Genomic DNA, 14,315 nt, shown 5'->3' on the forward strand with positions numbered 1-14,315 from the left:
GCATGTGATGATAGAAAAACCTCACAAGATACTGATCATACAATGGCATGACACTATTTATTATATGCGGTGAAACTCAATAATCTACAAATTTCAGGTATAAACACAATCTTATTTTCATCATTGTACAGATGAACGCAAGAGTTATTATCCAATGATCTGGAGCTGGGGCTTGTAAGTTGTAACAGGTCTTCCGTCTCCAGGAATGGGAGAGAGATTCAAACTTAAAGAAGAACTCATGTTCTGATCAACAGCTCATACACATTGCTATTGTTATCCCCATTAACACGCTTCAACATTTCAAAACTTTTACGACTTCCAAGAAAATCAATCCGCTTGAATCGTACATAACCAAGCTCTGCTGTCTCTTTGGTGGCATAGACCGATCGAAGCCGATCAGCATACCTAGAGTCGGTATGAATTGCAGCATCTACGTCTTCCGATGACATGTTTTCCTGCAGAGTAGCATACACAACTAGGTATATGATGTTGAAACAGAAGGCATACATCACACATTAAATAACAGAAGGCATACATCACAACCTCCAAAACACATACCTGATAAAATGCATAGATATGATCTAACACCTGCAAACATGTAAAACCAGAATCGCTGAAGTATGTTCTGGAAGAAGGCCCCATCTCACTAAATCGGTCAATTGGAAACAGAATCGTAAGAAAGTGATTTTTGAATATCAACTCTGCCTTTTCACTGGAACCAACCATGCATTTTGAGAAAATTGAGAACAATTAGAAAACAAGCAGCGCGAGGCTTAAAAATATCATATAATTAATAGGAAACCAAATAAAAGGCACCCATCTGCATAACAAGATGGAAGCTAGGTCCAAAGCTACTCATAGTGCAAATGAGAATATGGAAGCGCAAAGAGGTTCCCCTAGCAAATAGAAGGACCTGATAAGTCAATTCATAGATTATTTATTTATTTATTATTATTTTTTTTTAATTGACTACTTGTCATAAAAATGAAGGGATTAGATTCTTCAAGTCAAGAATTTTGGTGTAGATCTTCAAAATGGGCTACAGAACTGTGAACCCCATCCCATGCACCACATCTTCGAAGCATGAAACGTTAATCTAAAATCAAATAAAGGAAGAACTACAGCAACCTTTCTTTGAGTGGACGAGAGAAGTTCTCTAACGAGGCTTCTGGGTCCCCTCTGGCATCAAAGAATATAGAAGTGTGTTGGTCGCTTACATCCTCAAAACCATAAGAATCTGTATGAATACAAGCAGTTGAAGTTGGCTCAGATATTGACCAGCAGATAGAATCCAGAAGGCTGCTTGGGGCAATTGGGCGCATTGGAGCTTGAAATGTCTGTAAAGAGACGCACAAAAAATTGCTGGACAAATGTTAATATGAATCATCAATATACAGAAGATATACTCTAGTTTAGGTTGAATATGGCAATTAATAAATAAATGCAGAATTCTGTGAGAAGAGGAGTGCAGGAAGATCATTCCCTCTGTCATAGATACATGACAGGCATATAATTGGACCACAGGCCACTTTATAATTGCAACTTAGAACATCCCCCGGCACCAAAATGATTGCTACCATATGATCTTAACAAATTGCACAAGCATTTTTTTCTGGAACTCACAACTCCCTAGTTCCTATCATGTGACAATATGACAGTTAGATAGTCTATTAGGTTGACTTTTCTTCTGGGATAAACTCCAAAGTTGGAAAGCATGTGAACAAAGAATATCCAACCATAGGAGGAGGAACCCCAGCCCCCCTGTTCCCAGAGTCCTACATTGCTCTGGGTATGTAAATAGCATTATAATATGATTAACCAGTGCACCTTATTAACAAAGAAGGTATGTAATCTAACATGTACGGTATGTACAATAGAGATCCTCTCTCTCTATGTATATATTGTGATTGGATGTAAAGGAACAAGCACAGATAGACCAAGTAGCTCATGCAAGAAAATATCACCTACTACTTACCTGCATATGGCAACCACGACGATTTCTGACACCAACTTTTGCCAAATTAACAGTCTTCTGTCTTTCTTCAGGGATTTTTATAAATTTTCTTTGTGCTAAATGAAAATTTAGTGAATCTTGACAGGCACCAACCCCATTTGCTGCCTGAAAAGAGTTGAAGAACAATGACAGCACCAGTTATAAGCTATACAGAGCAAATTGAAGTTGGTAAAAGAATAATATGGTTGGGGTACTGACAATAGACATCAGGGCTTACGAGTCAACACAAGAAAAGCCCCAAAACGGAGTAGAATGGGAGGACAGGATTATTGTGGCCACAACTTAAGTAGTAGGGATAAGGCCTAGTTTAGCTGACTGAAAAATATTTGTACAAACAGTTCTTTTTTATGCTATGATGATAATAACAAGGAAATATCATTCGCTTTAGCTATCCACTGTAATTTAATACAGAGTAGCTTGACAATAGCAATGACAAGTTTGTAAGGATTAGTACCAATTTTACTCAACTTGTCACTAATTAGATCTCCCATTACCCTTTTATTCAATGTGAGGTTGAGAATAGAAATTTGTTGTTTCAAGGCTTCAATACTTTACCCTTGATCAATAATTCAAAATTCACCAATTTCCCATATCAAACACAAGATTGAAAATGACAACCGAGTAACTCCACTTTTGTATTCAAAGAAATAAAGTATATCCAGTAATCAGTTTTTTTTTGGGTCAAAAAGAAAAAAGAAAAGTAATTATGTAATGAATACTGTCTAGGGTACATACTTTACATAACATTCTTAACAGGTTTATCCTACAAGAGAACTGTTGATGGACTGGTTTTCTATAAGAGTACATTTATTCAGCATTTCAGCTCCAACTAGAAACTAGAACAGGGGATAAACAGACTAATAGCAGAAGTGTAGGGGCATTCCAACCTACTTTTCTGTTTATTAATTGAGAGAAAGAAGCAATTGTAACACTAAAAATTTATCAAAAAATTCTTTCTCTAGTAAGAAGGTAGGGTAACATTGCATCTGAACTCTGAAGTACTATACCTTCCCTGCGATTACAGTCTGAAAACTCTCCAGGATCATGCCAACTTGCCTAGCTAAATCAGCAGACAAATGCACGAGCCTTTGCTTATTTTTCTCCTTCGTCGTTTTGAGAATCCAAAATGGCTGAAACAATTCACGGATAAATGAATTTAATGGTGGTCAGGGTCAAGCTATAAAGCATTTAATACAGTTTGCAAGCAGCCAAGGGAGACCTAATTTTATGCGAACCTAGGATTGAATATAGCAACGGTTCACGCATCGCTGACACAACATACAAACAGTGGATTACCATCCTGGACCACTCTCTCAATCAGTTGGGATGTAGGGTGCTTTTACAAGAAAACAAACCAAATTCAGTACTACTTACTGTGACAACATTATCAGTGTGGCCAAGATATCTCTGAACAGAAGGTCCTTCACACACTACATGACTTGCACTGCAACCAACAAACCATTGATCCACAATTGTAGCACCTTCTTGTGTAGCTGTCTCTACAACCTGTTACGAATGAACCGATTATCCCCAAATGTAGTACATTCTCAAATTTTCATTTAACAAGATACTTCTAATAAGAAGTCAAATCTTTTGTACAACTGGTATAGATTGCGCTATAGAATATGAGATGCCAAGACAAGTCTGCCCTTTGATACTGGACTGTAGCACAATTTGCAATAGAAAGGAAAGCTACATCTTAAAGTCCTGTCTCCAAGAGAAAAATTAATATTATCCAGTAAAATTTCAATGCAGATTCTACCTTACTGCGTAGTTCCGTGGAAATATCTGAATCGACAAATATGGAGTGTCTGGAAAGAACTGCTGCCCCAGTCTTACTATTCTCCTTTCCAGTAACGTGTGTATGCGATTGCAGACCGTTGCTACATTGTGTAGTATCTTCACGCAGACCAACAGGCAAACAAGTATTCTCCGTGGCAGTGAACCCCACAGGCCGATTCAACTCCTTCACTTGTAAGCCACTTTCTCCAACAGTTTTAACACTATAAAGTGATTCACTCAACCTCACTGCAGCAAGTATGAACCATTGAAGAAGAAATGTATTGATTTAGGTCTCATAATTTCCTCCCCTTGATAACTTCCAAGAGAAACAAAACCAACACCTCCACTCTGAATTTATGATGATAACTGGGATTAGGATAAAGTTATTTGAAAGTCCGACTAAGGCCAAAAATTTTCCCAGTATTTCAACCCGCCGTACAGTTAAGTAGTTGTCTGGTCAATGATGCAGGATGTCTCCACCCACAATGGACCATTTTGTCGGAGAATTCAAGACAAACTTCAGAGCAGAGTATGTCTACTCAGAAAAAGGTACGTGGTCAACTGGTCCAGATCATCAGATCAATAGGACATCTCTCTGATTGGCCATAGTCAAAGAACTATCCAGAATGGAATATTTCTCCAATAAATGACCATTTGGCAAAATATTATACAGTTCATTTTTTTGGCTATCTGAATACTGGCTCGTGTTATAAGCATCCACGTAATTGTTTACCACAACCACACAAGAGATCACAACCCTACCCATCACTTAGTATATATCACATGATTGGTATAATTGTTTACAAATCAACTGGTGTTTGGTAATATCCATTTTCCCTCTGAACTCGGTCTAAAATCCAGTAAAATTAGATGGGGAAACGTTGGTACTCACCATTCCTCTTGACACTATCCACGAACCATCCCAAGGTGACAACAAATAGACCATTTCCCAATCCATGCTTTAAAGCATGCTCAAACTTACGTCCACTGAAGCTGTAAAAAGGGTTAAGTGCTGACAAAGGTCCCTTGAGAAAAACCTAGTACAAGATAGTCTTTTCAGTTATGCAGTGCAAATTTAAAACACATGAAGGCAGGTACAAGGTGTCAAGTATTGGTATCAGGCAGCGTATCAGAAAGCTAGTTTTAAGAGACATATCGGAGAGATGCTATATATGCTTTGATAAGCATGGATATGCTTATGAATGCATAATAAGTGTTTTAAGCATTGTACACTATAAATAAGCATTAACTAATGATATCAAACCAATGTCAATTTATCTCTGTTTCAACCGGCATCTATGTGATTCAAATCCTTATTGGCAAGTGCAATTTCAAACCTACTAAAAAGTAGCAAGAACCAATTAAGCAAGAAGATTTGAAAAATAAAATTCTATTTGAATATTGGAACTAGCTTAAAATAATCCCCAATGGTCAAAACCAAAAAGCAATATGTAAGTATAAACATACTACTAAGTTTTAAGTAACCATACTAATATTCTCCTAGTAACATATTAAACAAACCTAAGTAGTATGTAACTATTAATAATAAGTACTTAGCAACAAACAAAATCATACACTATCGATCATAAATCATTCAAGATGATCCAAATCTAAATCAGTTTTCCAGTCTAGATGTGATACTTGGCGAAAAGAAAAGCAAGAAAAACAAGGATTAAAGCCCCAAAAAATATAATTTTTTTAGCATACTTCAACCTGCAGCTTTGATGTTCAATCTCCTCTTTGAGGAGCTTTAATGCAAATTTTTTTCTTGTTTAATCACTCCTCCCACAATGTTTTTGGGTGTGGATGGATCCACTTAGGTTTTGACCATTACAATCAAAGCAGGAAGAAGTTTTCTTTCAAAAAATTGGGTTTTGGCAACCTATTTATCGGTATTGAATTCATCTTTATCGATTTTGTTCATATTTTTTTATGTATCAGTTCTGTATCATATCAACATAGCCAATCTTGATACTTATCAGACATATAACCTGTATTAATCCGTATCATATCGATACTGGATACCAAGGGTAGATACCATTTATAAAAATCTTTATATCACATTTTCCTTTTTCTAATTGTCCCTCTTTTATTTGGGTATCCAATGCCTTTCCCACAAATGACAGTGCAGGAATATACAGGCTACGAATTTAGGAGGCAAAGGCCTACCCAGTACCACATTGTAACAGAGGATGAGGCAACTTGACCAACCACATACTGTTTTCAAGGTTTTCCACAAGATTCGATCCCAGTCTACTCTCACATGCATAGAGGATGCCATGACCGTCAAAGAAGAAGAAATTATCACTGCAACTTAATCTTGTGACCAACCAACTTGTACATATATACCTTCTGACAGTTTTTCATTTTTATTATGCTATTCAAAAATGAGGTCCAGAAGGCCCTAGTTTCGAATTAAGTCTGATTAGAAACTTGTATATCTGCCATGCATAGAGGTTAGGCAACTTGTTCTCATATTGATGCTGATACAACAACTAAGATACTGTCAAACAGGGGGTTTTTATGAAAGGATATCTGGGCCACCAGATGAGTACATTGTGAATGCAAGCTGGAACTGTATTGACCACCTAATTTCTCTGTGGCATCCATGACCTGTTTCCTCGCTTCTGTCACATTACAGAGCATATACATGAATTAATTGGTGTTTAACCTGTTCTTCTTTTTTTACTCACGCACACACAAAAGCTGAAGCTTGCAATGCGAGATCACACACTTGAATCTTGGAAAGCTACCAGCCTACCGTTCCAACCGTGTCGAAACCTTGAAATCAAATAAAATGCGAACCGTAAAGCATGATAAACTGCTTACCTTTGGATAGACCAGTGACACAAATAACCAGACCAGCGAATGGACCGCTGGCTCGAACGTTGGGCTGAGACCTGGCTAAGGAAGCTGAATGCGTTGGCTCGAAGGATTGCATCCCTCGCAAAGAAGACAGCGAAGAGGAAATCCCAACAGATAATTTCGAACAGCCCTTGCTGTGGATCACCTCAACTCTATTCCCAGCCATGGTTACTTCTCAAAGCTCTCTCTACCAGAATTCCGCTCAAATTGCCGATAAGTACCGATCAAAATTTCTCAAAACCATTTCCTTCAACATGTAATTAGGCGTTAGAGAAAAAAAAATTTCAACCGTTTCTAATGCACGAGAGCAAATTGTACACCGCATGTAACAAAGCTGCATGTTGCGTTAGTAATAAATCATCTGAAAACCAAAGGACCGAAGCAATGGAGCAAGTCAGAAGCCATAAAGCACTTGTTAAACTGGATTTCAAACTCCCTCTCTTAATTCATTTCCCATCGAAAAGGAAAAGCAGAACACTTTGAAGTAATCTTTACATCTTCACTGAAACAACAAGGATCAAACAAGCAGAAATATTTTGGCGATGAAAAACTAAAAATTTTTGGACAGAACCAAATGATAGAGAAATTCTAGTCCCAGTTTGTTCAAATTTAGGAAATGAACACAAAAATCTTACCACAAAGCTTCCGAAAAGATAAAGATTCGCAGGTTCTGGATCGCTACAAGTCTACAACACCAAATCGGACGAGAGAACTGATAAGGAATCAATCGGAGATCCAGAAACCATGAGAGCTTGGTAGAATCATTCACCCAGTGAAGCTAACACAAGGAAACAGGAACAATTCAAAATTCGAAAGGGGAAAACGAAAAAGGTTGATATGAAAGAGAGAAAAAGATGAAAATTTACTATTTCCTTGAGCGGGGGAATCTACAATTGGGATAATCCTTTTAAAAAAACACATAGAAACATAAGGGGACAGAAGGAATTCCAGTATCTTTTCTAACAGAAAACGGGAGGAAACAGAACAAAAGAAACGACAACCTTTAGGAAGAAATTGCTTTTGAATTTCTTAACTCTTTCCTTCCTTCTTCCTCTTCCTTCTTTTCTCTTTTTGCAGATTAAAGAAAAGGCAATTCTGAAACTGAACTGTCAGTATCAGAAATTCCACTTGCAGGCTTCGGGCGTTGGGAGCCTTTATACTAGAAAACGACTTTTTAAAACAGCTCACTACTTCAATTGATTTTGGCTTCGATTCTTACTTGACACTCGTTCATAGGGTTTAAAACAAGGAAAGGCCACACGATTCCGATCCGATTCCATTCCATTCCGGAGGTTGGGATCGGCCGACAGTGACAAGGTTTTTACAATTCGGGAATGGTTTCAAGTCTCAACCAATACCAATCTGAATTGGACGGATTTATCCTTAATTATTTTATCTTTATGCCTTACCAGTGGATCAGTATCAGATCCATCAAGATCGGAGCTGATCTCAACCAATAACATGGAATTGTTATCTTCGAGGGCAAAAATGTTTTTTATGAACCGATTCATATACACTCTATTAGTATTGATATTGATTTTTGGAATTCATCAATACCTGATCTGATATCGTGCACTAAAACTATGGCTTAAATTAAAGCCTTTTATCTTAAGGGCTTTTTATTTTTCCAATAAAATCTTCTTATCAAAACATTATTCTAAATTGTTTTAAATCACTTCAAATGTTTTTTTTTTTTTTAAACATTTTAGATATTTTTAGAAATTAGAAATGTTACATCCTTTGCGCACCTATTTGTGTCAGGGTGATATAATAATTATGACGGTGAATATATAGAATATATTTTAAATAAATGACATGATTTTATTTTATTTTTGGTCAAATACAACTCATGTGTGTCTATGCATGCATGTTTTTTCAGTCATTCTTGCATTTGTATCCACCTTCATTAGTCCTAGATTTTTCAGTTCCATTTAAGTACTTAGTAACATCATTTAGCTTGAAACTTGATATGTGATTAAGGGACCTTATGGCCTATTTGTCCACAAATTTCAGCTACATATGACTTATCACACTGAAAATAAAAAATTATCAAGAGTAAGTATAACTCCAATCTTTACAAAATAAAATATGGCCTACTTTATAATTTTTTTTTCTCGGAGGAGAAAGGACAACTGTTCCCACTTAATGAGGCAAAGAAGACATTAAAGATTATATTTCATCATGCTTACCCACTTATTTTTTGCTTTCTTTCTTCAATTGCTTGGAGTGTTCAACAAACCCATGTCTTACTTTTCTCCTCTCAATATTGTGTTTTTTGTGTTTATCAAAAAAATATTTTGTATTTGTGTGGTCATCATCTCTCTCATAAATAAGTTTGGTGGCCTATTTTTTATTTTGTTATTTGACAATTGAATGCCTTTAAATATAATATTATCTTTTTAAGATATCAATCAATGAACTTTATCAAACTAGAGTACTCCTCATCAGATGGGCAATGACACCTAAGACTAAAGTTCTAACAAATGTTCTCCAAACCACGCATTGAGGGAGATTATACTAGCACCGGTGTGTTCCCCCCATCCTCTTTACGTGAAATGACCTTATTTTTTCCTTGTACGAAATCATTTTATTGCATCTTATTGGTACGTTCCTCTAAATTGCTTGCTTAGAGAATCCTCTTCCAAATCTTAATTCTCTCCCAGATAAAGAAAAATAAACATCTTAAATATTTATTGTATATTTTAAATTTTTTTGATGAAATTATATACTTCAATTAAATATACAATTAAATGTTTTACTAACCTCACATTTGCCTTGCATGCATATTTGAACATGTATATAGGCCATTAATCAGAAATCTCATTAAATTAGGCTATTAACAAATAGATAATACTTTCCCTATGGTTATGATTTCAATCAGATTAGCATTTTTCTTGAGCTCCATTTTTGTTTCTCAACCATCCATGTAAATCTATGCACCCTCTTGTAGTTTTTAGATTTTAGATTTTTATTTTTTGATTGATAGGTCCTAAGAAGAGTTGAAGGGTGTTGGTCTTTACTTAGTGAACTACCCCTTGGGAAGTTTCTTAGATTATTAAAACCTTATGTCATCACTTGGAAAACTCTGTTCGGCTGAAAGTTGACATATAAACAGGAAACCTTGAGTTCTATTTATCTACAAAATTTGGGTCGCATTCAACCTTCCACGTGTCAGATATTTGGATCATCTTAATTGATGGATGAATTTTTCTGATTAAAAATCAACCAAAAGAACACTATCCGGTCTTGTGAACCTGCGCCTAAACACAAGGTTGACAAAATGACCACTCCAATCCATTGGATGCTTGGGTGTGCACTTACATTGGCTCCCTGCAACCATGTAGTATTCTCTGTCCCTAAAAAGTCATATGAATTGATTTTTTTTTTTACTAAGATTAATTAAAGAAAGAAACTTATTCTTGGCATTCATTAAAAAAAAAAAATTCTTGTACTTCTTCTTCCTAAAATAAAGCAAACAGTAAGGGTCTAAGATTCTGTAACATAGCATTAAACATAACATGAACCTGGAAGTGCTCATCATGTTAAGAGACCACAATCGTAGTGGATTCTAAAGTCAAACTTACAGAAGCTTTTATCTTATCTTTGGATGGCCAAGGTCAATAAGCAATAATGTGATAACCATTTATACTCACCCACACGAGAGAAAGAGAGAAAGAGAGAAAGAGAGAAAGAGAGAAAGAGAGAAAGAGAGAAAGAGAGAAAGAGAGAAAGAGAGAAAGAGAGAAAGAGAGAAAGAGAGACCTTTAGTCTTCATTCAGCCTTCCATTAAAAAAAAGCAAGAGCATCTCTACTGCTCACTGTTTAAGAAAAAAAAGTTCATGGGATCATTAGGAATATATTGGTTAAAGACCACCATCTATTGGAAGAAAAGGCTGGATCAGTTCCCTATATCAGTTCCTATAGGCGGATAGTAATCACTCTTCCATGTAAAATTTCTAAGAATGTGTTTTTTTCTCCAATAATTGCTTTTGTAACACTCTTAATGGCAGATTTTTTTTTAATCAATTTCTATGATGGGCCATGGGCCAATTAGGATGACAAGCACAAAGGTTGCCAGGTGGCATCCCAACTCAAGGTAGGGCAGCCAGAGAAAGGGGGACTCAAACTCTAAACATGCTCCTTCACAAGTAATTTTAAATCCATCGGCGCTTGACAGTTGGTGGCTCTTAATGACAGAATGAAGGGGCATTTATAAAAGCGAGGGTACGTGTGATCATGGAATCGTAGATGAAAGTGAATCGTACGCAGAGCTGATCCAAGCTTAAGAGCATCACATCAAATTAGTCCAGAGTAGTGATTTCTAGATTGTTGAAACTACACTGCATATGATAAGGTTATGGCTCACCCATAAGGTTTTATGTGGATTGATATTTCGGAATTTTAGTCTAGTAAATTCTAGAGATGCGAAATGAAATATTTTGAAATTTTAAAGGGAGGGGGATCGATGCCAAGCTAAGTGGCCATTGCATCAGCATTGGGACCAATAAAAGTGCATTAGATAAGAGTGGTGGGATTCTCATTTCAAGGGGGGGTGGCCCATCATTTTGCCCTTCTTGTGTTTGGGCATATGCGTCACTCAGCATCACAACCTTCTTTTTCCTAATTTTATTCGTTAGGGAATGAAGAACACACAATTGTTGGGCCATAAGACTCCTCCAACCATAAAGTGGAATTCGACCATATTATTTTGTATACACTTTTGACATGGCTTTACTTGTTAAGGAGTTAGCAAGATAATTGATCTCCCTAAGAATACGATGAAAAGAGAAAACCTGAAAATACTAGATATCATGCACAACTAATTAAACCAATAGTGGAATGCTCGATGCTGTTCCCATCAAACATAAGACAAACCCTCCATAGCCAGATTCTACCAGACGTTTCTCAATATTTTATGAGAGAGCAACAATCCACTTTCTAACCGCCCTTGCATCACGCCATCACCTATTAGAATGGAGTCAAAAGTCATCTTCTTAGGTATTGCAATATGTGCCTGTTCATAAGAGTCCTAGATAATCATCTTAACCTCCCACTATGATGATCATTTTCTCAGAAGGCATCAATGTTGATCTTACAAAACGAATCAGGTGGGGGACACTAGACTTGTATCGGATTCTCAACCACCATTGACGAATCATCGATGAGAGTCAAGGTTGATAAGCTTAGAGATAATCTAGATTGCGAACCTAGAGGTGGAGAAGATTGATTTCACCCATCCATGAGTTGCCTAGATAGTTAGGTTAAATTAGAAATTACATGAATAAGCACAATCTCAATTCGATTATCCATTAAATCCTCGTAAATGAAATCCACCTATCTTTTTCAATACGAATATGCTATCTAATTTTATTAAATTAAATGTAACTTTCAAACCCCAAACTCTATCAGGAAGTCTGAATATTTCTTGGGACCATCATCGGAGTATAGAATTTTGACCACCCTTGAAAACCATCGTTTAAGCCCAGGAAGGTGGACAGCTCAGCGACCGTTAATGCAACGAACAGTTGATCAAAAGATAATCATCGGTTACAGGGTTCAGTCAGATTCCAATCCGGCAGTAAGAAATTTGACAGCGCCACGACGGCAAGTGGGGCCAGCATATCATTACTCTAAAGACTTCTTTTTTGTTAAAGATCACTACTCTAAAGACGACTTAACCTTTAAGACTTTAAAGACTCTTAACTGTGTCTAACAACCTCTCAGCTTTCGCCGGGTGTGAGAAATGGGCTGCAAGCTGGCGAAGACCGTTCAAACGACTATGGGTGGGATTTCAAAATTTCATCATACGGCCGAGTTATCATGGTTGCAAAAATCGGAATCGGATCGGTCTACTGTAGACTTACGTGCCTTCCGCCTTCGGCCGTTGTTTTCTCCCATTATTTTCTTCTCAATTTTTAATTTCACAAGAAAGACGAAGCGTCGATCTCGCACTCACAATCCAAACGCTAACCGGAATCGAAAGCGATTCCGAGAAAAGCTCCAACGTATTCTTCCCTTTGTCCTATGCAGCTGTTCTTTCAAATACTCTTCTTCCTCTCAATTGAAAAGCGACCCGGAGGTAAATCCCACATCTATAACCGATTGCCTCCGGCGAGCTCTTGAGCTTTTCCGTGCTTCGTTTGACTCATCATCCAAGATTTTTCGCCGGAAAAAGCTATCTGAAGCACCAAAATGGTGGACGTGTTCGGGAAATCGGTCGAGGATGGCTTAAAACTTTCGAAAAGGATTTACTTTGGAAAGGATCGTGCTGTTTCACCTCCGAAACAAGTGGCTATGGAGAAAGCCCCGCATTCATATCTTCCGACAGCTCCCATGGTTTACGCTGAAATTTTTGATCCATCAATGGTTGATAATCCTGATATTCCGAGCTACCAGCCTCATGTCCATGGTCGATGCGATCCCCCGGCATTGATTCCACTTCAGATGAATGGAATTGTCCTGGAGGCGGAATGTTATTTGGACACCATGATTGTTACCGTTACTGGTTCCTGGCGTGTTCATTGTGTCATGGGAAGCCGTAGCTGCGATTGCCGCCTTGCCATTCCAATGAGCGATCAGGTACTCTTTTAAAGTTCCAATTTTTGGACAAAATCATGAATTCTTAATGCCAGCTGTTTTAATTTTTGATATCTTCTTGCTATTGGATGCATCATACCTACGATGAGTCTATTTTTATTTTATTTTTGTTTAAATTTTTTGGAAGAAACGTATAAACGGATCAATATATTTAGTCCATAGAGATCGAGGGCGAAGGCAGCCTGCCTGGTGTAACCATTTCTGCGATTCACTCGAACTTGTTGCTGGAAGATTGCAGCATATGGCCAATTAATTGAAAGGGGCCTGTACTAACAAAATCCCAAGTTTATTATTGCAGTTAATAGGCTTAGACAGCCTCTTGTTGTTCCTACTGCTGCATTTTTTTGGGGGTAAAGAGCTTATGTATTGAAGCGTGCAAAGCCCTCAGATATGACTTACTCAAATCAGAAATCCAAGGAGTGGAAATGGACCAACTTTTCCGACACGCATTAGACAAGGCCCTCCTAGCAAGGGAGTCAGCCACGCTGTTATTCTCCCTTGGAATATAGGACAAGAAACATGATCAAAGATAGGTTGCCAAGTGTTCGATATCCTATACGATGTTGGCAATATAAGTTGGGATTGGGTGGTGGTCCTTGTTCAGTATATCAATCAGTTCCTTTCCATCACTTTCTACAGGCAAGAACTGAATGCCCTCTGAGATTCCTTGAAGTACCCTTGCTCTCACAGCCATGGAGTCGCTTGCATAGCTGAAGGGAAAGGAGCCGATTTGGATGTAGCGGAAGTAGGGAGCCCATTTGAGCCCCGGATACAAACCCAATACCACCTTTACCTTGAGACATTGCCGCATCAGAATTTAACTTGAAGAAAGGGGATTGAGGTGGTGACCAAACTGACTGATCACGTTCAGTAGATCTGGTAGTGGGCGGGGCTGAGGCTACTGCTGCTTGGACTTGCATGATGAAAATCTTATGAGTGAAGAGCAAAGAAAAATAAAGAATATAATAGTTTCTGCAGAGAAACATTGAAGAAACAACATCACAACATCAAACCGTAGAAATGTAATACAAAAAATGTGGTGGGGCGGGGGGGGGGG

The 14,315-nt window shown here is 37.5% G+C and overlaps 2 protein-coding genes across 4 annotated transcripts in view; one reads left to right on the plus strand and one right to left on the minus strand.

Moving 5' to 3' along the window:
* Nucleotides 1-32: 32 nt before the first annotated feature.
* Nucleotides 33-7,877, minus strand: LOC122084555. 3 transcript variants are annotated; one of them, XM_042652873.1, is made up of 12 exons: nt 7,663-7,877; nt 7,297-7,439; nt 6,626-6,908; nt 6,332-6,423; nt 4,689-4,791; nt 3,777-4,042; nt 3,389-3,520; nt 3,022-3,144; nt 1,976-2,119; nt 1,129-1,337; nt 559-712; nt 33-455 (listed from the first exon to the last, which is right to left on the minus strand). In XM_042652873.1, the coding sequence occupies exons 3-12, from the start codon at nt 6,825-6,827 to the stop codon at nt 237-239; spliced, it is 1,644 nt and encodes a 547-aa protein (XP_042508807.1). In that variant the 5' UTR covers nt 6,828-6,908; nt 7,297-7,439; nt 7,663-7,877; the 3' UTR covers nt 33-236. The 3 variants fall into 3 exon arrangements, with proteins under 3 accessions (XP_042508807.1, XP_042508809.1, XP_042508808.1); XM_042652875.1 differs by having other exon boundaries at nt 6,626-7,163; XM_042652874.1 differs by lacking the exon at nt 7,663-7,877 and adding an exon at nt 7,528-7,656.
* Nucleotides 7,878-12,554: 4,677 nt separating this feature from the next.
* Nucleotides 12,555-14,315, plus strand: part of LOC122084164 (inter alpha-trypsin inhibitor, heavy chain 4-like) — an 18,452-nt gene continuing 16,691 nt past the window's right edge. The window contains exon 1 of the mRNA XM_042652248.1: nt 12,555-13,240. Within this exon, the coding sequence (XP_042508182.1) occupies nt 12,854-13,240 (387 nt within the window). The 5' untranslated portion in view covers nt 12,555-12,853. The remainder of the gene's footprint in view (nt 13,241-14,315) is intronic.

Source organism: Macadamia integrifolia, chromosome 7, assembly GCF_013358625.1.
Source record: "Macadamia integrifolia cultivar HAES 741 chromosome 7, SCU_Mint_v3, whole genome shotgun sequence".
Classification (NCBI taxonomy): Eukaryota; Viridiplantae; Streptophyta; class Magnoliopsida; order Proteales; family Proteaceae; genus Macadamia; species Macadamia integrifolia.